General features: G+C 37.9%; 1 protein-coding gene and 1 long non-coding RNA gene across 2 annotated transcripts; both read right to left on the reverse strand.

The window, feature by feature from the left end:
- Positions 1–86: 86 nt before the first annotated feature.
- LOC137233483 (uncharacterized) lies at positions 87–25,050 on the reverse strand. Its single transcript, XR_010947487.1, has 5 exons — positions 24,793–25,050; positions 24,555–24,733; positions 24,366–24,499; positions 349–733; positions 87–289 (listed from the first exon to the last, which is right to left on the reverse strand). It is a non-coding gene; the product is annotated as an uncharacterized lncRNA (long non-coding RNA).
- A 474-nt stretch (positions 25,051–25,524) lies between these two features.
- LOC137233703 (protein transport protein Sec24C-like) lies at positions 25,525–26,089 on the reverse strand. The gene is made up of 3 exons (XM_067756982.1): positions 26,085–26,089; positions 25,794–25,984; positions 25,525–25,733 (listed from the first exon to the last, which is right to left on the reverse strand). Exons 2-3 carry the CDS (start codon positions 25,937–25,939, stop codon positions 25,562–25,564), a joined length of 318 nt encoding a protein of 105 aa, XP_067613083.1. The 5' UTR covers positions 25,940–25,984; positions 26,085–26,089; the 3' UTR covers positions 25,525–25,561.
- Between the last annotated feature and the right edge of the window lie 892 nt (positions 26,090–26,981).

The raw sequence follows: 26,981 nt of genomic DNA on the forward strand, positions 1-26,981 counted from the left end.
AGAAAAGTAAATACTTTAATAATAAATCAACTATCTTAATTGATTTTTGTTTTCCAATTGAAATCATTTCCTGTGCATGCACATCGCTAACCTGTGTTGGCAAAAGATATGATTATACTGTCTTCGATAGATAGTCGGACGAGCCGCTACTCGGAGATGACCGTTGTGTCGGTGGCAGCTGTTACAACAGCAGTTTCTAACTTTACACCATCCGTACGGTGTGATGAAAGCTTCACTGCCTTTTCCAATTGCTTGGCGCCAGCAATTTTTGCTGTTTGTAACGCTTTAGCTGTAATGCAAATATATAGATGGGTTAAATTGGTTTTCGTATGTTATTCAACAACTCACCCTATTCCATCATCACAGCCTCCTCATCGATTTTGAATATGTGTACTGTTTCAGTATTCAGACCCAGTTCGTTTGGTGCAATATTTTCGATTTGATGAATATGTATACTATCCGTTAGGCAGACAATTAGGTGCAATCGATTCATTCATATACTGTGGGTATTTGAGCCGTAGACGCAATGGCAGATATTTTGATTCTTTTTGAAGTGTAACATTTGTAAACAGTTGGGTTTCTCTGCTGTCACCATCACCACTAGAGAGCTATTGAAGAAACGCTCGACCAAGATAATATGTCAGATTTACACGCAGAGATTTCTTCCACCTTTTCACAGTTATTGGTGGAGAAAATGCGAAAGCCATATTTACCATCCCATACCGAAATAGAACTGTAGAGGAAGAAACATTTTATAAAATTTAATAAAATCAAAAAATGATAGTTGTGCTAAAATGGGGTAACGTATTGTATGTTAAAGTATACCGAAGTCTCAGCGGCTTTGTCCTGGTGAAAATTGAGTTTGAATAGGTTTTATTCTTCATTCTTAGAAACATGTACGAAGGTACCTGGTAAGATATTAAAAATCCTCAACGCTTTTTTTGGTATAACTTAAAAAACTCATATTCAAACTTCTGCTTAACTTCTACATATCAATAGCTACCTTTACCACCATGAGTCACTATTGCTTCTACGCCTATGCTATTGTTTCCTACATTGATGAACTTTGTAATAAAATAAACAGCTATCTCCCCAATCTCTCCAGTTTTGTCGCCTCGCGAAACCTGATATTGTCACCAACCAAATCATCGGTGACCTTATTTAAAACATGACCGCGCCAAATGTCGACCATATGGCATTACCCTACCGACTGTCTTACACCCTAAAATTTTGGGTGTGACTTTCGATCAGGATCTACATCTTGGAGAGCATGCACTAGCAATTGTAACGAAAATCGTCGTTGGTGTGAGGTCTTAGCCGATCTCCAGATCTGTAGAAAAGGAGGTTATTAGCTTAATGCTTAAGATGATGCGGGAATAACCAAGTAAGCTCCTTCCAACCTTTGATTCGGGGGATGGTATAATGGTATGAAGATGATAGCGTGCCACAACATCGCGAGCTTGCGATGGCTGGAGGAAGTGGTTCCAAACCTCCAAAGGCAGGGCACGAACGCTCGTTTTGAGATGGTGGATAAAGCGCAAATCCCCAAGGTAACAAAAGTTAAGGTATGGATACCATGCGTGATGAAGCCGGAGGATACACTGCGACTTTTGCAGAATCAGAATCCTGTAAGGATAAAATCCCCCAATTTAACTTTTTAATAATCATCTGGCATCATTGCAACATTGTTGCTCACAATAATATTTAATTGTGAATGTTACAAATAAAATGAATACAACACAACACAATATGCCATGAGCATTGAAATATAGCGTGTAAGAGAGAGTAAGATATATGTGGGGTGAAACACGAAAAATGACTGGCAATGATGGCTCGGCATTTTTCATGTTTCACCGCCATCAATATAATTGTGACTATCAAAAAAAGCGGACGTGTTTTATAGAGTGTGAAATAAAAAGCCGAGTATTTTGTCTTAAAATATATAGTTCGGATTTTACTCATTTTTAATGAACTCTAAAATATGGCGACGACGGCCACCACGTTTGTGGTGATCCTTAAAGTAAGGCTACATACAGCTACGATCTGGAGGCGGCGTCCTCCCAGAGCAATGGGCATACGATCGAGGGTGAGTTTTATAGTGCGGCTGGCGAAGCCGTACTCAATATGGCGACCGTGACAGGACTGGAGCCCGGTCATAGTTCGTTTTTCCTTTTTTTTCATTTTTAACATCGGAACGAGCCGGACGTCTAGTAAGTGGTGAGTGAGAATTTTTTTTCAAGTGGACAGAAGGCAAAAGTGTGTGTGTGGTGCGATAAACGTGCAAAATTAAAAATACAATTTTCTAATAAATTTCAATACTTAAATTGCTAATTAAAATTCTAACCTACGGAGTAATTTTCTAAATAAATTCAACTAAATTCCTTCTAAATAAATTTCCAATAAATTACAACACAATTTTCTAATTAAAATTCAACAAAAAATCAACATACAATTTTCTAAAATAAAATTTCACTAATCTACGATATATTTTTCTAAATGAAATTCAACTAATTTTCAACACATTATTTTCCAAATACATTTTTAATAAACTAGCGTGCAATTTCCTAACTAAAGCTCAATAAAACCTCAATATACAATTTTCTAAAATAAAATTCTACTAAAGTACGATATAATTTCCTACATTACAATTCAACAATAAAAGTACAATACATAATTTTCTATCTAAAATCTACAAAACTACGATATAATTTCTTAAAATAAAATTTAACAAACCTAAAATATACTCTTCTAATACAAATTCAAACAATTCTACGATTCAATTTTACATATTAAATTTACAAACGACAATACAAATTCCCTACATTGAGTCCAATAAACCACAAGGACAATTCAAATTCGACAAAACTAAAATACAATTTAATAAATAAAATCTAACGAAAATTTTATAAAATTCCATAAATTCTCATAACGGCACTCGCACCACGCCACGCATAACGGCGAAATTAACGGCACTCAAAATTCTCCACCACCAACTTTAAGCATAAAACAACAACATCGAAGACACATACATCGAAGACAACACCAGCAGCAACACCAGCAGCGATTCAGGTCTGCCAGCGCAGCAGCAGCAGTAACAAAAATAAGTATACATATATGTATTAAATATTCCCGTGCCCGTAGGCATACTTTTTCTCTAAATTATATATGTATGTATATTAAAAATTAAAATATTAAATTTGGTGTCTGTGTATTCCAACTTCTCATTCAACATAAATTTTGGATTCTCTTTGACAATACATACGTGGTTTTCGGAAAAACCAATCAATTTTTTTATTACATGCGGTGGTTCCGTTAAAAACCAAAATTTTTTATTACATGCGGTGGTTCCGTGAAAAACCAATTCAATTTTTATTACATGCGGTAGTTCCGAGAAAAACCAAATTGAGATTTTTTTGATTAAAGCGGTGCGTCCGTGAGTACATTTTAAGATTTTTACCTATTCATATACATAATTTTGAGCCCTTTTAAAACCAATTACTTTCATAGATCTTTCATAAAATTTACTGCAGTTTCAATTAATTCCTTTACTAAATTGTTAAATATTTTCTTAAATTTTTCTTCGCTCTTTTTCCACAACAATTTAACTTCGAATATAAATTCAACATTCAAGCAAGTGCTTTAGTAATTTCATATGTACAACCTTAGAAGTGGTAGACAAGTGAAAAAAACTTCAGATTCAGAATCCGATTCAGACAAATCAGGCTCAAGCTACGAAAGTTTAGCCTCATCTTCGACCGAAAAAGTCACAAACCAGGAAAATAGATTTTCTTTATCAACAGATTTTCCAGGCTTCGAAAATTTTTCCATTAAAAATTCAACTTCTAACTTAGCTCCAAATCTTAACGATTCAAATAGTGAAATTTTAACTTCTTCTACTTTAAAACAAAATCCTAACGACCCAAATAGTGCAAACTTAGTTAACCCTTCTTTTAACGTAAACCCAGATCTTAACGGTCCAATTAGTACAAACGTGGCCTCATCTTCTGCTAATTCAGCTCCAGATCTTAACGATCAAATCATGGCAACTCCAGAGGAAAAAAGAATTTTTATTAACACATGTGCTAATTCTATTAGAGAAAACTACAGTGGTGATCCACTAGCACTTGATTCTTTTATAGACAAAATTGAATTACTCGAACAATTCGCTACTGCAGATTTAACCGATACTTTCATAGCGTTCTTGAAATCAAAATTAGAGGGTAAAGCTCGTGAAGCAATACCAACACAAGTAGCTTCAGTCAACGAAATTAAAACAGCTCTACGTAATAGGATCAAACCAGACAACTCGAAAGTTGTATCAGGGAGAATTGCAGCGTTGCACGTTAGCGGTAACAATTATACAGATTTTGCCAAAAAAGTTGAAGATTTAGCTGACTCACTTGAGCGGTCTCTTATTATTGAAGGGATCACTCAAACGAAAGCTCATGAAATGGCAGTCGAACAAACTGTTAACGTGTGTCGTCTAAATGCAAAATCCAATTTAGTAAAAACCATTTTAGCCTCAACGGCATTTACTGATCCGAAAGACGTAGTAGCAAAATTAATTTTAGAACAAAACAACGAAGTAACTGAGCGTCAGGTTTTAGCTTTTCGATCACGTGGTAACAGTACATTTAGAAATTCACGTGGTAGTTATCGAGGTTTTTACCCAAACCGCGGCTATACTGGTTATAGAAATAATAACAGTTCATTTTCATACAATAGTAACTATAACGGTAATAATAATCAAAGATATAGGAATCATCACGGAAATAGATATTAGAATATTCACAATAATAATGCGCGTCCAAATACCAACCCTAATCCAAACAATAGTAACAATAGAAACAACAATTCAAGATCCTCAAACGGTAGAGGTCGAAACGCAAACGTTCGCGTTTTAAACGCCAGCGCCCCTCAGGAGCGAACACTGAGGGAGGACGAACTAAGCCAGTAAGCGAACTTCCCTCACCAATAGGCATCTATTGTTTAAATTTAAATTACTCTGATTTTATAGAATTACAACTAAACGAGTCACAAAAATTTTGTTCTTTCCTAGTAGACACTCAAGCCGTCATTTCCTTAATAAAAGTATCATGTCTAGACAGAAATATTTCATTAAATACGAACGACATTATTAACATTACCGGTGTCACTTCTAATTCAGTTTCTACTTTAGGTAAAATTACCGCAAATTTGAATTTTTCAAACTTTTCTATTAAACATACTTTACACGTAGTAAATGAAGACTTTAATATTCCATCCGATGGCATACTGGGTAAAGATTTTCTGAAAATTAACAAATGCATGTCACGTACACCTGTTAGAAGGTGAATCCGCCCCTTTGCGCAATCAAGGTGGAATGTCCCCTAGCTAGCTCAGGGCGAGAGGTCGGGGCCCTTAACCCTTGCCCACCTTGATGCGGGGCGGATGTCACAATCATCATTATACTTACATCCGTGCACCTCCCTCGCAGAAAACCCACCCTGCCTTGGACCGCTCGAATTTCTGCTTGGCAGCGAGTCCCCTTTTCCTCTGCTCCAAATGACCCTACATACTCACCCTAATGCCATCTTCACCCCTCCCCAACCAATTAAATTTAGCAAACCATTTTAATTTCTTCTTTCAGTTCAATTTAGTTCTAACATATTTATTTGAATTTCTTATAACTATGCAAGGCAGTATAACAGCCTCTGATTCCTAACTAACCACGTATCTTAAATGCGCATTCACTTATTTAAAATGGAATATGTATGCGGTATACGGAGATTGTACATTACTCACACTATTTCCACAAAAAAAATGACGCAATAATATGTTATGTAATTATGTTTTCGGAACAACTAATACAAAAAAAAACCTATCGAATAAGTAAATTATTTAAATATATGTTCAATATGGATTTCAAAAAAAACAATAAACTTACACCAGAGGCTCTTTCTTCACCTCTTTTATTTATGTGACAAAAAGTTCGATCTCGCAATTTTGAACATTATGTAATCTTTATGCCAACAAAAAAAAAAAAGAAATACACAACGAATGACTCAGAATATAAACAGTGTTACACACAAAGACTTATATGTACGCGTATATAAAGACTGTAAGTATATTTCGGACCTTTCGTCACCAAAGTAAAACCAAACTTTCGTAGGCCCAATTCGAGCAAAATTCTAAGTTATCACACACCCTAAAGCCTACCTAAAAGAGCTCTTTTACGTGGGTTGAGGGGGAATCATTCGAACTGGTGTCTTTCCAACCAGCTTTATTTAGGCAAAATTTCTTCGTTTGGTGCTTCCGGTGAGCGATTGGCACTTCTTCATATAGGCAACATTCAATAATATAGGTTCTACATTAATTTACACATCATATATTAGGTCGCACAAAAAACTTAAGGCAGAAATATAAATGGCTATTATATCTACATATATGCTATTAATTCGAAAAATTATGTTGGTTGGTATATTTCCGGTAGCTATATTCTCGCCAGCACTGTGGCCAGATTCCTACGTGGTGGTTATTGTCCTCGCTTATCGGTTCCTTATTGATGTGAAATCGGTTGATGGTAAAAATCTTAAGACGTGAAATCGGTTGATGGTAAAAATCTTAAGACGTGAATTCGGTTGATGGTAAAAATCTTAAGACGTGAAATCGGTTGATGGTAAAAACCTTAAGACGTGAAATCGGTTGAAATATCATATGAGATCAGTTAAAAATAATTTGGAAGATCTGTTGAAAATAATTTCCTGGCGCTGCCATGTATCAGGTAACTAGGAATGTTCTTCCCACTGGAGGAACGAAAAATTGATTAGCGCGAATTTATGATGGAGTATCCGCCAATTTGGCGTTCACGCGTTTTGGAACGTCCGTATGTGAAATATAAATTAGCTTCACCCATGCTAGGGTGGCTGTGAACAAAAATGAAAACTATCCCCAACAAAAAAAATTATTTTTACCAGAAAATTATACAAAAGAAAGTTTTTAGAAACAGAAAGTGGGATTTTCACTTGACTATTTTGTGGTGATTGTGGTCACCGAATGTGAACGCCAATTTGACGCAGAAAAAAAAAATAAAAAAAATAACACTTTTTTGTTTGTAGTGCGCTCCGGACAGTCTCCTTCGGCTCGATCGTCTCTCGAAGATTACAACGGTAAGTGGCTGGCTATGCCGCATATATGTACAAAAAAAGGATCAGGCTTTCCTTAGGTGTGTCTCCACTTTCTTGTTCCACCCTATCACAGGATCTTCTCGTGACTTACCACTGCATTACCATTATTACCACAGATACTTGTCGTAGAAACTTGAGGCTTTTAGCATTACTATTATTGCCCAGATTCCGGAGTAGTTTTCGAAATCTAGAGCCTTTTGGCCAACACTTCGTTAACAAAAAAAAAAATTTACGACTTTGTCCTTTTGGACCTTGCGCGCACAGGAAATTTACTTAAATTAAATTTTCACCGATTTCGTTTATTCAACTTTCCCGCCACCACTTTGAACACCCGCACACTACCGCTTTGCTTGCTTTTCAATAATACAATAGTTTTACATGTCCTACAGTAACCCCCTTTTATATCGTTGGAATCGATCTCCGGCACCGTTTTCCTATACCGTTTTGTATTGTCATCCTTCAGAATCAATCGCAACCATCTACACTCTATATTCATCTCTTTCCTATATTCACCACTCTCGATGGCTAACTGGCAACCCTTGGAAAAGAGCTTTTGCCAATTCCTCTATTGTGAATATACCCCATGTTTGACAATTCTCTTATTTATTTACCTTTTGTTTTTTTTTTATATCGTACGAATTAATGTCCGCGGTATTTTATTAAATATTGAATATTTTAAATAAAAATAAATTTAGTGCGCGAGTGTTTGTTGTGAAAAGGGCAGTGCGGTTTATAGGCCCTACATTGCGCATCTGGGGCGGCTTGGAAGAAGCCACTTTGCCCCTATGGTTCCATGGCGTAGGGATCAACGATATCCACAAATTCTTGGAGTTTTGGAGCAGTACTCGACTGTTGAAAGCGTCCAAAAATATCGGGAAAGGTGTCCAGCGACAACTACATGCCTCAGGCACAATAACATGTAATAAAAAAATTAAAATTTCATTTATAAACATTTGCAGTTGATGTTGCCAGCTTTCATGTGGTTGTTGTAACTTTCGTGCATTTCTTACCCAACACAAAAAAATTGTGCACTTAGATAAGTGTTACGCTTTCATGCCCTCAATAATTAAAGTGTTTTGTTTTCTTTCTTTATTTTTATTTCAGTGTGTATCTTAGGAGGCTCCGGCTTTGAGGCGTAGAGGACGAGATGTTGGGACTTTGGGATGTCGAGTTTACGGGAAGTACACTTGCTTCGAAAAATGAATCTAAGGATTGTTACTTTTGCATACCTTTTTATTTCGTCTTTCTAGGTACTTTTGCCAATGACTTGAGAGTTCGGCCGTACCACTCGAGCGGGCCAAGGTACGCCCAACGCGGGGAACACCCACACCCTGACAACGTCTCCTGCCTCGAGAGCTCAGCCGGGCATATGTCGAATTAGGTGCCGTGCCATTACGGGAAGTAAAAAAAATGATAATATATATTTATAAGAACCATTACTTTTTGTGTTCTTTTTAGATATTTTGGACGAGCGTTTTATGGAAACGTCCATCCCCGCCGGCTTGACCCTCATCGACGGGATGGTATTAACGCAAGTAATGAGATATTTTTATGTCCCTTTAATAACATTTTGTATTCTTTACAGGTTACAACGCGGCATTTTAGTACTAAGTTATATAGTACACAATTAAGTAGTTTTAAGTTATTTACCCGTAAGTTATTTAGTTCTAGGTTAGCTAGTATTAAGTTAATTATTAAGCGTTAGGTTCTGTCGAATTAGATTCTTTACCCTTCGGTTCTATAGCGTTATTTTCTTTAGGATTCGATTATTGTTTAAGGTCCTTCGCGTGCCAGGCCCCTAAACTCTTCCCTGCCAACGACTCTAACAAGTACATATTGTTACCTAGCGCCTTAGTAATTCGACACTTAGTGAACTTGCGACAAAATTTAGCGTTTACATTTTGTTTAAAGTCGCTAAGTACAAAGTTCCGTTTGTAAATTTCTTGACCGGGCTTAAATTGTACTTCGCGGATTCTTTTGTTGTAACGCGCCGCGTTACTCTCATACGCTTGGTGCAAATTCTCTTTTATTTTCTCGCGCATTAATCTAAGCCTGTCACTATGATCAAGCACAAACATTTCATTGTCATTAAGACAACTCAGTTTCCTTGCGAGGGCATAATCCGCGCCGTTCGTGAACATATTGAATCCGAAAAGTGCAAAGTATGGCGACACTCCGGTCGCAGAGTGCACTGCACTCCGAAGAGAACACTCAATCTCGTTTAGGTATAAATCCCAATCCCTATGGTCATTTTCTAAATATGATCTGATCGCAGCTAACACCGATTGGTTTGCCCTTTCGGCGGCATTCGATTGCGGTGAATAAAAAGCTGTTTTTAGGTGTCTAACCCCGTACGTTTCTAATAGTTCCGAGAACTGTTTGGATACAAATTGTTTACCGTTATCGGAATGTACGATTTCCGGTACGCCGAACTTATGAAAAATTTCTTCGGTTAAGAACTTAACCACATTGCTCGCTGTAGCTTCGCGCATTGCCTTCAAAAAAATGAACTTTGAGAAATGATCAATAATGATAAAAATAAAACAGTTTCCGCGTTTCGACCTCGGATATTTGCCTAAAAAGTCAATATATAATTTCTGAAATGGGCGGACTGTTACCACCTCCTTTCCGATCCCTGGCTTTAAAATTGCATTACACGGTTTTGTTTCCTTACAGGTCTGGCATTCTCGCACAAAGTTGCGAACCTGTACCACCATGTTAGACCAATAGTACAACCTCCTAAGTCTATGTAGAGTTTTCGCCATACCCCCATGCGCAGCTATCTCTGGACAGTGTGCGTTTTCAATGAGAGTTGACGTCAAAGCTTCAGGGACCCACAATTTCCACTCATTCTCTTCTAGTTCTACGTTTTTCGACAAAAACTTTTTAAAAACCATGCCGTCTTCTACCTTTAGATCAGGCAACCTATCTGTATTGTTTTCTATCGTGTTGATTAATTCCTTCGATTCGAACTCAACTGTGTCCATATTTGCTATTGGGGATTCTGTAATCTCTGCTATACAACGCGAGAGCGTATCGGCCACTATATTTTCTGCACCTTTACGGTGTTCTATTTCAAAATTAAAAGCTTGTAATTGTAATGACCACCTCGCAAGTCTCCCATTTAGATCTTTCAAAGACATTAGCCATTTAAGGCTAGCGTGGTCGGTCACTATTGTAAAGGGCATTAAGTCAATATATGGTCGAAATCTCTTGACGGCCATCACCGCCGCAAGACATTCCTTCTCCGTTATACTATATTTTCTTTGACATTCGTTGAACTTTTGTGAAAAGTATGCGATTGGCTTTTCTGCATCATCATTTTCTTTTTGGTAGAGTACTGCACCCAGACCATAATCAGATGCATCGCATTGTATGAAAAATCTTTTTGAGAAATCAGGGTGTCTGAGAACTGGAGCACTTGTGAGTGCTCTCTTCAAGCTATTGAATGCTTCCACTGCTTCTTCAGACATTTCGAACTTTCTCCCCTTCTTCAACGAATCTGTCAAAGGTGCTGCCATTGTGGCGAAATCTTTTATAAATCTCCTATACCATCCGGCAGTTCCGAGGAAACTGCGCACCTCTTTTACCGTTTTTGGAACAGGGATTTTCTGTATTGCTTTGACCTTCTCAGGATCTGTCTTTAACATCCCGCCTCCTACAATATAACCTAAATATGGCAACTCTTTAAAACAAAATTTCGATTTATTCAACCCAATCGTAAGGTTCGCGTCTCTTAAGCAGATGACGACTTCTTGTAAAATTCGAAGATGTGAGTCAAAGTCAGGAGCGATGATTAATAAGTCATCCAAATAGATAAAAACATTTGACTTTAGTCTTTGTGGAATGACACGGTCCATTAGGCGACATAGTCTTTGGGCCGCATTGCACAATCCAAATGGCATTGTAACGAATTGGTAGAGTGTGCGACCAGGCACGGTGAAAGCAGTGTAGGGTTTACTAGCTTCGTCTAGCTCGATCTGCCAAAACGCGAACTTTAAATCAACACTACTTATAAAGTGGGTGTCGTCAATGCGGCTTAGTATACCCTCTATGTTTTGTAAGGGATATGCATCTTTTACCGTGACGGCGTTGAGTTTGCGCGCATCTAGGCAGAAGCGATTCTTCCCTGGCTTTCTTACCACTGTTGTTCGGTTGCTCCATGGACTCTCACTCTCCTCTATAACGCCCAACTCCAACATTTTATCGACCTCTCCGTACACGATGGCTTGCATCGCCGGCGAAAGAGGGTAATGTCGCTCCTTAATCGGTACTGTTTCGTCGACCAACTTTATTGTATGTTTTTCCAAGCTTGTACGCCCCAACCCGTGATCTTCATATGTTCTAAACCCTTTTACTACTTTTTCTAAACGTTCTTTCTGCTCTGGTGTTAAACAGTGTAAAACCCGACGTTCGTTCCTGTCTTCGTCAGATACCAACTCTTGCTCTATTTTTGTTAGATCTATTTCATCCACGGTAATAACTTCAGGTGCCAACTGAAACGCCCTCCAAAAGTCGACTCCGAGGTAGATCTTTTGTTCGAGATATGGGCATAAAAAAATGTAATTTTTTGTTCCGCTGTATTAAACTTTACCGGTAAAGTGATTTTGCCTAAGACATTATGTCTGCGGCCGCCTGCAGTTGTGACAGAAGACACATAACGTTCGATAGGAACTCCTAATCCTTCTACAAATTCCCGACAGCCACGGCCTAGAATACTGACGGAGGCGCCAGTATCTAGTAGGCCGCGTGTTTGTATGCCCTTTATATCTATATCCGCATACACACGCGGGTCTGTTGTACTTATTTTCCTAATAGATGCCACTACCTTCTGTCGGAGTTTTTTCCTCTTTTTAAATCGTTCCCTTGCCTTCTGAATTTTACGCGAAACTGCCCGACGTCCCATAACAATGCTTTCTGCAAAAATTCTTTCCCGAGTTTCGAGGTATTTTCTAAATCGTTCTTCATAGGATATCGTACTTTCCTTCCTGGTGTTTGATGTGCTTCTGGTTTTTGGGGTTTTCTTAAAAATGCAAATATCAGTGGTAACTTCGGATTCAATGTCCGGTTCGGTATTTGTTGACGCGTCTACTTTGACGAGGTTTGGGTGGAGCGCGATTCCCCCGTCACAATCGCGTTCCCCAAAGCGTTTCCCGCTGGGTTACACATTGGGCATTTAGGAGTAATAACATCCTGTTTGCCACATTTGTAACAGAAAATACGCCGCTGAAGCGACATGCATTCGGTGAAGAAGTGGCCGTCAGCGCCACAATTCCAGCATGAAACGTTTCTGCGAACGCCCGACTGCTTATTTGAAGACTGATGACGTATTTCCTCCACGGTGACTTGACCCTCATCACCGGGAGCAAAACGCTCATCATCTTCAGCTTGATAAATTTCGTTTACCTGTTGTGTGCTTGGCGTAAAACTACTCAGCGGTATGCGGTCTCGGCGCGGAAAACATCGTTCGACTTCCTTACATTCCATCCGTAATTGGTCTAAGGAATATGCCGAAATAGGGTAGACCATTTTAGCTAACGATTCGCGCAAGTTCCCTTTTACTAATCGTACTATCTCGTATTCGGGTATCGGATTTTTGAGTCGCGAACGTAAAATACCAACTGCGTGAAAATACTCGTCGATATTTTCTCCAGGCCTTTGCTTCCTCTCTGTCAATTCCCTGAGGATCTCGAAATCTGTACGTTGTGATGAAAATTGGCGTAGCAGCGCGAGCTGTAAACTCGGCCAATCGACTCGGCCGTGCGACCTTATATAAAGCCAGTACCACTCGCGTGCTGCACCGCTCAGCAATCGATGGAAATCGCGTATTATTTCATTCCATGTACACCCGTATTGACCTTTTAAATACTCTAATCGAAACATAAAATCTTCCACCGGCATCCCGTCGCGGTGCCCTTTAAAATCTAGTCCCCATTTTTCTACCTTAATCTCAGGCCTGGCAAGTTCCCTATTCCTCAGTCCCGACGCCTCTTGACGTCCGGCAGAGATAGCTGCAAATTCTCCTTCCTCGACAATTTGTGGTTGACGAACTGGTGGTGGGTTGTTGCGCGTGTAGGCTGCTGCACTACTCATGTGGTGATTGTTGTCTCTATTACCGTTACCATTATTTATGTCGGCATGCGTAGCTAAATCGACGGAGCGCCTAGAATTACGAGATTCAATACTCGAATTGTGTCTTCGTCGTTTATTGTTCCGGTTACGTGCCCTATCGTTACCCCCTGACGGCTCTAACGCTGTACCCGTATTTGGAGTTGCCCTAGTTAATTCCGGTAAACTCTCACGAATTTCCGTCAGAATCGCTTGTTTCGCCTCGACCATCAATTCTTTTAAAATTGGTGCTAACTCATCCCTAAGCCCCCGAGGGTTGCTTACAGAAGCACGATTTAGTTCGACAGTATTGGTAACAGTAGGTGGTGGGAAATTCAGGTTAGACGGTGGAGCTGGTAATGGTTGCGATTGCTCTCTCGGCGCTTTCGAAATCGTACCGGTGTTCTTCTTTGGCTCTGCTGAAAGGTTATCATTATTCGCTTGCCTACTCTCTCCGCCTGCGGCTACGGCTGTGTTACCGCCCCCGAATCGATCAGAAAGATCTATAAAGGTAGTGTCGTGAGAGTTCGCCATATTAGATGATTTTAGTTTATTTAATTGTTTAGTCTTGTATCGGGTGTTATAAGGTTCAAAGCGACCCATACGATTGGTGTTTTACCCCTATCGCACAGTCTATTTTTTTAGATTTATTTCGCAAAAAAAAAAAATTAATCTGATTTCCGCTCAATTTCAAAAAAAAACTTCGGTTGCTACTTCGACTTCCAAAATCCTATCCGTATGTTTAACTTGTTTCCCCTAAAAAATTTATTTATAATTTCAATTCAATTTCAGAATATTTGACTTTAAATTGTTTCCCGCAAAAAAAAAGGAGGCAATTCGATTTCAAATCTGATCGCAAAAATTGTTTTCAAACAAGATGTTTATAGCAAAAAAAAATTTATCGTTTAATTTCGTTCTTTTTCGAAGATCAGTTTCAACTATTTACTTTGGATGTTCCCTCAAAGAAAATTATTTATAATTTGAATTCTATGTCAAACTCTTTGACTTCAAATTGTTTTCCAAAAAAGTATTAACAATTTCAAATTTCACATATATAGGTTTGGGTGGGTTCAGATAACATGCAGGCCTATCAAAAAAAAATTTTTGATGCTAGGAGTCATTGGAGCAAACTCTTGCGTTCCTACGAGGGTGTATGCACTTCAGTATTTCAAAAAAAAAATCTATATGTGGATCTGTTCTAAAATTCGCATACATTATGCAACACTAGCTTTATGCAGCTGACCGCTTGAGGTCATAATGTATACTTTCCATAATTACGGAGCAACATATTAACAAAAAAACTTAATAAGGACTTCCCTTTTAGCTGAAGCTACAAAAAAAAAGATTGATTGTATTGTAATGAAAGAAAAATAATTTTTAGTAAATTATAAAAGATGCAAATAGTCGGCCACCCTAATGCGGCTATGCCATCTATGGGCTATTGCTAGGGTCTGCCATGTGCTTCCAACTCCTGTCTCGGTGCATTTAAATTTTCGGATCAAACACCATGAATAAGTCACCGAAACAGGGTGTTGGTCGCATACGGCCAGACCCGTTTAAATCGATGATTGCATACGTGAAAAAATATGTATATTTATAATATAAAAATTGAAATATATTTATATGAAATGAGCTTTGCTATTACTAACGACTTAGATGTTGATTTCGAATTTAAAATTTGCTCATTGCCGGGCGCCTATTTCATTCAGCGGCGCTGCTGTACAATCCTCACGATAACATTTTACTTTATCACCATACATATGTATATGGTATTTAAAGAAAATTTCTTTTGGTTGGCCGCTATACTAAATATAGCGGCCCCCTCTCTATGCTTTCGTTTGGGCGCCATATTAATAATAATTGTCACGTACACCTGTTAGAAGGTGAATCCGCCCCTTTGCGCAATCAAGGTGGAATGTCCCCCAGCTAGCTCAGGGCGAGAGGTCGGGGCCCTTAACCCTTGTCCACCTTGATGCGGGGCGGATGTCACAATCATCATTATACTTACATCCGCGCACCTCCCTCGCAGAAAGCCCACCCTGCCATGGACCGCTCGAATTTCTGCTTGGCAGCGAGTCCCCTTTTCCTCTGCTCCAAATGACCCTACATACTCACCCTAATGCCATCTTCACCCCTCCCCAACCAATTAAATTTAGCAAACCATTTTAATTTCTTCTTTCAGTTCAATTTAGTTCTAACATATTTATTTGAATTTCTTATAACTATGCAAGGCAGTATAACAGCCTCTGATTCCTAACTAACCACGTATATTAAATGCGCAATCACTTATTTAAAATGGAATATGTATGCGGTATACGGAGATTGTACATTACTCACACAATTTCCACAAAAAAAAATGACGCAATAATATGTTATGTAATTATGTTTTCGGAACAACTAATACAAAAAAAAACCTATCGAATAAGTAAATTATTTAAATATATGTTCAATATGGATTTCAAAAAAAACAATAAACTTACACCAGAGGCTCTTTCTTCACCTCTTTTATTTATGTGACAAAAAGTTCGATCTCGCAATTTTGAACATTATGTAATCCTTATGCCAACAAAAAAAAAAGAACTACACAACGAATGACTCAGAATATAAACAGTGTTACACACAAAGACTTATATGTACGCGTATATAAAGACTGTAAGTATATTTCGGACCTTTCGTCACCAAAGTAAAACCAAACTTTCGTAGGCCCAATTCGAGCAAAATTCTAAGTTATCACACACCCTAAAGCCTACCTAAAAGAGCTCTTTTACGTGGGTTGAGGGGGAATCATTCGAATTGGTGTCTTTCCAACCAGGTTGATTTAGGCAAAATTTCTTCGTTTGGTGCTTCCGGTGAGCGATTGGCACTTCTTCATATAGGCAACATTCAATAATATAGGTTCTACATTAATTTACACATCATATATTAGGTCGCACAAAAAACTTAAGGCAGAAATATAAATGGCTATTATATCTACATATATGCTATTAATTCGAAAAATTATGTTGGTTGGTATATTTCCGGTAGCTATATTCTCGCCAGCACTGTGGCCAGATTCCTACGTGGTGGTTATTGTCCTCGCTTATCGGTTCCTTATTGATGTAAAATCGGTTGATGGTAAAAATCTTAAGACGTGAAATCGGTTGATGGTAAAAATCTTAAGACGTGAAATCGGTTGATGGTAAAAATCTTAAGACGTGAAATCGGTTGAAATATCATATGAGATCAGTTAAAAATAATTTGGAAGATCTGTTGAAAATAATTTCCTGGCGCTGCCATGTATCAGGTAACTAGGAATGTTCTTCCCACTGGAGGAACGAAAAATTGATTAGCGCGAATTTATGATGGAGTATCCGCCAATTTGGCGTTCACGCGTTTTGGAACGTCCGTATGTGAAATATAAATTGGCTTCACCCATGCTAGGGTGGCTGTGAACAAAAATGAAAACTATCCCCAACAAAAAAAATTATTTTTACCAGAAAATTATACAAAAGAAAGTTTTTAGAAACAGAAAGTGGGATTTTCACTTGACTATTTTGTGGTGATTGTGGTCACCGAATGTGAACGCCAATTTGACGCAGAAAAAAAAATAAAATAAATAACACTTTTTTGTTCTTTTGGAACTTACCAAAACGTTTGTAGTGCGCTCCGGACAGTCTCCTTCGGCTCGATCGTCTCTCGAAGATTACAACGGTAAGTGGCTGGTTATGCCGCATATATGTACAAAAAAAGGATCAGGCTTTCCTTAGGTGTGTCTCCACTTTCTTGTTCCACCCTATCACAGGATCTTCTCGTGACTTACCACTGCATTACCATTATTACCACAGATACTTGTCGTAGAAACTTGAGGCTTTTAGCATTACTATTATTGCCCAGATTCCGGAGTAGTTTTCGAAATCTAGAGCCTTTTGGCCAACACTTCGTTAACAAAAAAAAAAATTTACGACTTTGTCCTTTTGGACCTTGCGCGCACAGGAAATTTACTTAAATTAAATTTTCACCGATTTCGTTTATTCAACTTTCCCGCCACCACTTTGAACACCCGCACACTACCGCTTTGCTTGCTTTTCAATAATACAATAGTTTTACATGTCCTACAGTAACCCCCTTTTATATCGTTGGAATCGATCTCCGGCACCGTTTTCCTATACCGTTTTGTATTGTCATCCTTCAGAATCAATCGCAACCATCTACACTCTATATTCATCTCTTTCCTATATTCACCACTCTCGATGGCTAACTGGCAACCCTTGGAAAAGAGCTTTTGCCAATTCCTCTATTGTGAATATACCCCATGTTTGACAGTTCTCTTATTTATTTACCTTTTGTTTTTTTTTATATCGTACGAATTAATGTCCGCGGTATTTTATTAAATATTGAATATTTTAAATAAAAATAAATTTAGTGCGCGAGTGTTTGTTTTGAAAAGGGCAGTGCGGTTTATAGGCCCTACATTGCGCATCTGGGCCGGCTTGGAAGAAGCCACTTTGCCCCTATGGTTCCATGGCGTAGGGATCAACGATATCCACAAATTCTTGGAGTTTTGGAGCAGTAGTCGACTGCTGAAAGCGTCCAAAAATGTCGGGAAAGGTGTCCAGCGACAACTACATGCCTCAGGCACAATAACATGTAATAAAAAAATTAAAATTTCATTTATAAACATTTGCAGTTGATGTTGCCAACTTTCATGTGGTTGTTGTAACTTTCGTGCATTTCTTACCCAACACAAAAAAATTGTGCACTTAGATAAGTGTTACGCTTTCATGCCCTCAATAATTAAAGTGTTTTGTTTTCTTTCTTTATTTTTATTTCAGTGTGTATCTTAGGAGGCTCCGGCTTTGAGGCGTAGAGGACGAGATGTTGGGACTTTGGGATGTCGAGTTTACGGGAAGTACACTTGCTTCGAAAAATGAATCTAAGGATTGTTACTTTTGCATACCTTTTTATTTCGTCTTTCTAGGTACTTTTGCCAATGACTTGAGAGTTCGGCCGTACCACTCGAGCGGGCCAAGGTACGCCCAACGCGGGGAACACCCACACCCTGACATGCATTATTAATTATGAAATAAATAGTATTTCCTTTTGGGTAGGTAATGAAAAAGTCGCGATACCAATCCTACACGGAACAGAAAGCGACAGTTGTATCATTCCACCAAGATGCGAAATATTCAGACTTTTTGATTTAGGAAATTCACCCGAACCACTTTTCGTGGACTCGCAGGAAATCGAAAAAGGTGTTTTCACAGCTAGGTGCATTGTTAATTCCAGTAACCCAATTATTAAAGTTATAAATACCACAGATGATATAAAGTATGTGAAAAGAAAAAGTATTCAGACAGAAAAACTTTCAAACTACAATGTTTATACAATTAACAAGACAGAAACAGAAGACAAACGTACGAAAAAACTAACTTCGATTTTAAAAAATCAAATACCTCAGCATGCTCATAGTAAATTAATTGACCTTTGCATAGATTATGCCGACATTTTCGCTCTTGACACGGACAAGATGACTTTAAATAACTTTTACGAGCAAAAACTAAGATTGACAGACAACGATCCGGTATATGTTAAAAACTATAGATTGCCATACTCTCAACGCGAAGAAATAAATCGCCAAGTAAATAAATTATTAGACAACGATTTGATTGAACCTAGTTATTCGAATTACAATAGTCCTTTGATTGTAGTCCCAAAGAAAGATACAAATGGTCAAAAAGCATATCGTATGTGCGTAGATTTTCGCGCAGTAAACAAAAAACTCATTGCTGATAAATTCCCACTAGCTAGAGTTGACGATATTTTAGACAATCTCGGTAGAGCAAAATATTTTTCCACATTAGATCTTTTTTCAGGATTTCATCAAATCCCCTTGCATCCTGACTCTCGTGACATTACGTCTTTCAGCACTGACCGTGGCGCATTTAGATGGAAAGTGCTTCCATTCGGCTTAAATATAGCACCAAATTCATTCTCACGAATGATGACCATAGCTTTTTCGGGTATACCACCCAATGTAGCATTTTTGTACGTCGACGATATTATCGTCATAGGGTGTAGCGAAGCACACCACATTAAAAATCTTTCAAAAGTCTTCGATACTTGTAGATCTTTTAACCTCAAACTTAACCCAAATAAATGCAACTTTTTACGACCAGAAGTTACATTTTTAGGTCATAAGTGTTCAGCCGAAGGTTTGTTGCCAGACGACTCTAAGATAAACGCAATTAAAAAATATACAAAACCGACTGACAAAGACGCCGTACGACGATTCGTCGCGTTTGCAAACTATTACAGACGGTTTATACCTAATTTTGCGTCTCTGGCAGCGCCTTTAAATCGATTAAGCAGAAAAAGAGTTGAATTTGTATGGGATGTTGAGTGCGAAAGAGCATTTTTATCTTTGAAAGCAGCGTTACTTTCACCAAAATTACTTCAATATCCAGATTTTACTAAACAATTCATTATTACAGTTGATGCTTCCACAACTGGATGTGGCGCTATTTTAAGTCAAGAACAGCAAGGTAGTGATTTACCAATTTGTTTCGCTTCCAAAGCATTTAATAAAGCCGAACAGAAAAAACCCATTATAGAATTAGAGCTTTTAGCTATTTACTTTGCTATCAAGCAATTTCGACCATATGTGTATGGTACCCATTTCATTGTAAAATCAGACCATAGACCTCTAGTATACTTATTCAAAATGAAAGACCCATCTTCAAAACTTTCAAGAATAAGACTGGAAATATCTGAATATAACTTTACTATTGTATATATAAAAGTTAAATCAAACGTTTGTGCTGATGCACTATCGCGTATAACAATCGATGAGATTAAAGAAGCTAATAAACAAATTTTGGCAGTACAGACAAGGGCAATGACAAAAAAGGCAAACGACAAAAATTTACATAAGAAAACAGACAAAAACGACGAAAAACAACTTACTTTACATGTCTACGACAAATTTTCATTTAATTTTTCGAAAAAAGTCCCACGAATAAGATCCGCAATTACGTACGATAAAAATAATAAAACAACAAATTTAAGAATTTTTGCGCATGTTAAACATAAGAAACTCGAGTTACTTAGTTTTGAGCTTGTTAACGAAATAATGACTTTAGAGAAATTACTTTCGAGGCTTGAATCAGAAGCCGGCAAACACAAAATTAAGAAGATTGAATGGCCTAAAAACGATATTATGTTCGAACATTATACAATTACGAAATTCAAAAATATTGGAAATAAAATTTTAAAATCATTAAAAATTATATTAACAGATCCAGTGGAGACAGTAACAGATGAAGATACCAAATTAAAACTTATAAAAATATACCATAATGATCCCATTTCCGGTGGACATTGCGGAATGAAAAGACTTTACGCAAAATTGCGAACAAAATTTTATTGGAAGAACATGACTCGCGATATATCGAAATATATCAAAAATTGTAAGGATTGTCTTTTAAACAAGGTTAAACCTAAAACAAAAGAAAAACTTGTTTTAACACCAACTCCTTGTAAACCATTTGATATACTAGTAATTGACACAATAGGACCCCTACCTGAGTCCAAATATGGTAACAAGTTCGCACTTACCATGATTTGCGACATGACTAAATATCTGGTAACAGTCGCTGTACTAGACAAATCGGCAAAAACAATCGCTTCGGCTATTTTTGAAGGATTCATTTTAACTTACGGCACAATGAATGCCATAAAATCAGATTTAGGTACTGAATTTAAAAATGAATTATTCGAAGAATTAACTAAATTTTTAAACATTAACCATAATTTTTCAACTGCATACCATCATGAAACTGTTGGCACGATTGAACGTAATCATAGAGTGTTTAATGAATACTTACGTGCATATCTAAAAGACAATTTTTCTGATTGGGATGTTTATTTAAAATATTTTACCTTCCTACACAACACTACGAGTAGCACAGTTTTCGACAATCAATTTTCGCCTTACGAGTTAGTTTTTGGAAAAAAGGCAACTTAGCCTAATGAATTAACAAAAGAAACAATTGACCCAATTTATAATGTCGAAAACTATGCCAAAGAAGTTAAGTTTAGGATGCAGAAAACGCACAAAATGGCACAAAACCTAATTAATAAAAATAAGCTACAAAGTAAAAATTTGTACGATAAAACGGCACGACCTTTAATTGTAAAAATCGGAGATAGAGTGCTTTTACAAAAAGAACCACACCATAAACACGAAAATATTTATCAAGGTCCGTTTACAATAACTAAAATTAACGAACCTAACGTAACTATTTTCGATGAAGTCAAAAACAAAGAAAAAGTGGTACATAAAAACCGACTTAGTAAAGTAAATTAATATTACCTTAATAATCTCACTAAACTTTAAATTTGATTAAAAAGCAAATCCAAAATTTACTTACTAGCATTTAAGCAGCCACGAAGGCGTAAAAATTGTTAAAACAAAAAAAAAAAAAAAACCACAAAAAAAGAAGCACAAATTTTGTATATTCAAATAAACCTTTTTATAAAATGGTCCGTAACAAAAAAAATACATATTTAGTATCTAATACAAAATATAAAACTTTAAATTAAATATGTAAAACACAAATATTTACGAAAAAAGAAACACTCAGCATATTTTGTCATAAATTAAAATATCATTAATATTTATACCTTTCATTTAAGTTACAATGAACTATAAAAATGTAGCTAAAGGTTAACTATTCGATGTATAAAATCTTTTTTCAATTATTAATAAAAATGGTTCCGAACCAACGAATTAAAAAGGGGAGGTACACCCTAATATAAGTATACATTCGTTTGTTCGCAACAATTTTTATAAGTTATGGTAAAAGAAAAATGTGACAAAATTGATCACTTTGTCAATTCTTCTTTTCCCCAAAAAGGGTGATGTAATGATAAAATCCCCCAATTTAACTTTTTAATAATCATCTGGCATCATTGCAACATTGTTGCTCACAATAATATTTAATTGTGAATGTTACAAATAAAATGAATACAACACAACACAATATGCCATGAGCATTGAAATATAGCGTGTAAGAGAGAGTAAGATATATGTGGGGTGAAACACGAAAAATGACTGGCAATGATGGCTCGGCATTTTTCATGTTTCAATGCCATCAATATAATTGTGACTATCAAAAAAAGCGGACGTGTTTTATAGAGTGTGAAATAAAAAGCCGAGTATTTTGTCTTAAAATATATAGTTCGGATTTTACTCATTTTTAATGAACTCTAAAATATGGCGACGACGGCCACCACGTTTATGGTGATCCTTAAAGTAAGGCTACATACAGCTACGATCTGGAGGCGGGGTCCTCCCAGAGCAATGGGCATACGATCGAGGGTGAGTTTTATAGTGCGGCTGGCGAAGCCGTATTCAATAATCCGAACATACCGACACAGGATTCGAAGGTCCTTACTGTATCTCGGCCTATACACCTTCCAAATAAACAAGCAGGCAAAGGATATATTGTACGCGCAGCTTGGAAAAATGTCCTTAGGTACAGGCAAAATGTATATGCGACTCAGGAAAAGAAGTCGCGGGTATTAAAGTCCTAACACGGTGGACGTCGAAAAGGACCTCAAAAGCCTAAGGGAAAAAAGACAGGTGGAGGTAGCCCACGTCACCCCGAATGTGTTAGAAGGGGACCAACAGCCAGATGGTGCTGTGAGTCGCACAGAGGAACACCCGGCACAACAGGTACAAGAGGCTGAAGGGGGCTTCGAACACTCTAAACCAAAAGGGCTAGAGGAGGACGACGACGTCACGATGAAGGTGCTGGAGGGGGACAAGCAGCCCATTGGTACTGCGAGTCATACAGATAAACCTCCAACACAGTAAATGGGCGTCGAGCGAACTCCTCCTCCTAACGCGCTGATCCAGGAGCCGTGGCTTCCATCGGGAGGAAAGGGTTCTGGACTTAGCGCGCGCGGATTTGGCGTTTACTATGCGCAAATGGAAGGACGGGTGCGAGCTGTAGTAATGGTAAGGAAACAGCTGCATTCATATATGCTGCCTAATTACACTACTGAGGACCTCGTAGTGGTGGTGAAATCGCCGGGCTCAGATGGTACATGTCCGGCCATGCTACAAGTTTCAAGTAGGGCGGTCGTGGGATGGCTTAAAATAATATTCGATGGGTGCATAAACTGAATCATGTACCGCACTCTTGGAGAACTGCTCGTGTAGCTTTCCTACCAAAGGCGGGGAAGATCGATCACGTGTATCCCAAAGATTATAGACCCATAATTTCTCCTCAAAACCTTTGAGAGGCTGATAGATGTGTACATAAAGTCCAACGTGGATGAAAAGCTGCTCTCCACAACACAACAGGCGTACACCAAAGGCAAGTCAGTAGACACCGCATTGCATAGGGTGGTAATAAGCATAGAAAAAGCCCTGGAATATAAGGAATATGCTCTAGAAGTCTTCTTAAGCATTGCCGGGGCTTTATAAATGGGCGATTATTGATGGTCTTAATTACGTTAAAGTACATCCAGCCTTAGCCAGATGGATCGACTGCATGTTAAACTGCAGTAAGATTACATCGCAATGGGGATTGTACGCGGCCACGAAATTAGTGGACAGGGGCACTCCGGGTGCTATCACCTCTGCTGTGGACGCTGGTCATTAACCAACTGCTTAGGGGATTCTACGAGGGACCAGAAATCTTACGGTTTACGCAGATGACGTTGCATATGGTCTTGTTTACAAAGAGGTACAAGGTCCCTAATTGGACCAGGCCTAAGTTAGAAGGGGCGACCCTACGGGGAAACCTTGCACAAAATATCTAGGAATGATCCTAGACAGTAAGCTGTCATGGAAGCTCAACGTGGAGGAGAGGGTGAGGAAGGCTTAAACGGCACTTTATGCATGTAAAAGAATGCAAAAGAACCGGCATATACGATCAGAAGGAACTCGATGACGATGCCTCAAAATAACAACCAAAAGCAATAATTATCATTTCACTGACACAAATTTTTTAGTTTTTTCTTCCGGAGTTGGACACAATCTTTTCATAATTTTACTTAACAATTTAAGATTAGAAATTTTTTTCAATTTGTATTTTGACTTACCAACAACAACAGAATCATGTTTAATTGTACGCCGCACAATCATTATAGCATCATGTAACGAAGCTCAGTTTCTTTCAAAAATTGTTCGGCACCGCCACGTAAAATCAATGTATATGTTCTAGCATTAACGCAACCTTTAAATAATTATAAACTATAAAAATGAAGTTAATGTCAAACCCACTATCAAACCTTGGAAAATGTTGAAATGTTCACCACCAACTTGACGTTTTTCAAAGTAATCACATTGACCCAAAACACTTGAATTAATATCATTAGCTGTAGTCATAACAGCTCCACCACAAGCTTTCATTGTACGTTTCAAATCTTCTTCTGGTACACTAACAGAACATTTCACGATCTGCAAAATACTGTGTACCAACATCACCAATTGGTAGTTTAGAAAACACAACATTGGCGCCTTACTTACCTATTTTATCGTACAGGAGACGCCATTCAGCATTAACAATTTTCTGATACTCTTGGACATTGGAGGACATTGCTGTGGCAGAGCATTTTTCCAATAAAGCACTTTGTTGTTCCTTTGATTGGCGCTTCCACATGTACAGCCATGTCATATTTTGGTCATGCATAATTATAATGCTTTACGTATAGCTTTAATGATGATACGTGCATGCACGCCTTCCTGAACATATGGTTTAACTTGTTTTAAGATTTCACCTGCTTAAAGTACTACTGAAGTGGTGCCACCACCTGATAAGAGAAACATTTTTATTCTACACATTCTAATATAACAAAAAACTTACCTCAGCATTTTGAAATTTGGCGATGTCTACTAGAGTTTTACGGCTGGATTCACAATATCCAATAGTTTCATAATGGTTGCCCCATCATTTGAAATTGTGGCCTTACCACTGGAATCAACAATATGCTTGTCCATACTACGTGAACCCAATTGAATGCGAGGCATTGATGTGGATATGAGTTGAGGTTTACCATGAGAGCTATCGGTACCCAAGCATTTTTTACACAAATACTCATGTACCCAATACAAGTTCAGGACGTTCATATTTATCGACACGCTGTCCGGTATGGCCCAAATGTTGGAAATATGCAGTTGGCACTGTTGACAAAAAATATGGATCAATGAACACAAGTAAAAGTGAAATATTTTTTTTACCATCTCTTGTTACTTTACACATTAGACATTGGAAACGACGACCAGCATCTACAAGTTGCTATTGAGCCTTGCAACGATTAGATCTAATTGCACCCAATTCACCAAAATTTACAATGGGTGGCTCATATTCACCCTCAACCGTTCGTGCCATTGGTGAGGCGGTAAGTGTAATGGACAAAGCTGTTGTTTTTAATAAATCAGCTGTTGCATGTATGCAATACAAAGACGACCTGCAAAGAAGAAAGATCAATGTAATTGCCAAACAAAACATTAATTTCGATTATCAATACCTAACGTAACGTGGCGAGGAGTTACCCTGATCTTCTACCACATATTTTGTGGTCACCAATGGTGGTAATAAACCCTGTTCATTAGTAATAAAAGCACCATTAGCGCTATTTTGATTTTCAATGATAACGCTTATCGGATTTGGCATCTGATCGGGATCTAAACGGCGTTGGGCTTGATCATACTGTTGCGGCTGTTGATATTTACCAGTAACAGGTGCAGGTGGTTGCTCAAGAAAATAACACAAAAATAATCATCAGCAAATTTGTAAATTATTAGTTGTATTAGCATACATTATAACCAGGACGTCCGGACGTGTTCGGGTATTGGGGGTTGACACGGCTTGGGTGGTTCACTGAGCATTGGCGTCTGTCCAGATTGTGTTGGTGGCATCATAAAAGCCATCAATAACAAGTGCCAAGAATATATCCGCGGCATACCTGCCGACCAAAATGATTCAAGGGGTTGTGATTGCCAACCTCACCTACCCGTGGCGAATCCTGTACCTAACAATTTGGTGTGAACAATTAGTGCCAGTTAACCCTCTGAAATAATCGGCGCAATTGTACGCCATTGTGTTGGCATTAATTAGGCAAAATGCAAAAACTTTTCACCCTCCTCGCGTGACCATTCTGTCTTCTTTAAGCTAGGATCAAGCCATTCGTACCAGCGTGCCTTACATTGCTTGGCAGATTTGCGGTGCAGCAGTGATACAATACGTGACCACTGGTTTTTGCCATATTTCATTACAGCTACTTTGAGGATTTCATCCTGAAAGTTATCAATTTAGTTAATAAACGGCCAAGAGTAACCAGTCGCGTCAAATGCTTACCTCAGTGTTTCTCCACACACCACCTTTTATCATTATTCGCGGCATGGTGCTATATAATTGTGAATTCTTTCGATGAGCACAAAAATCAAATCAAAAATTTTTGTCGAAATAAACAGCAAAAATCATTGTATATTAAAGACTTTGGGAAAATTTTAGAATAGCACCCCCGAGTTCGGGGTAAAACTTGGTATCAAATGAAAGAGGGAGTTCTCCCGATCACAAATATATATATTTTAAAGTGCGCAAACTTATAATTTAAAAGTTATTTGTTGTTAAAGTTTGCAAATTTAACAAATTTCTATAGAACTTTAAATTACAATTTACACATCTTTCAAAACCTTAATCCACATACATATCT

This window comes from Eurosta solidaginis, chromosome 5 (assembly GCF_040869045.1).
Source record: "Eurosta solidaginis isolate ZX-2024a chromosome 5, ASM4086904v1, whole genome shotgun sequence".
NCBI lineage: Eukaryota > Metazoa > Arthropoda > Insecta > Diptera > Tephritidae > Eurosta > Eurosta solidaginis.

Coding starts and splice junctions, on each gene's coding strand:
- LOC137233703 (XM_067756982.1), bottom strand. CDS start 25,939: ATGCCAAATCCGATAAGCGTTATCATTGAAAATCAAAATAGCGCTAAT. Junction 25,734..25,793: donor TCCTCGCCACGTTACGTTAG/GTATTGATAATC, acceptor TCTTCTTTGCAG/GTCGTCTTTGTATTGCATAC.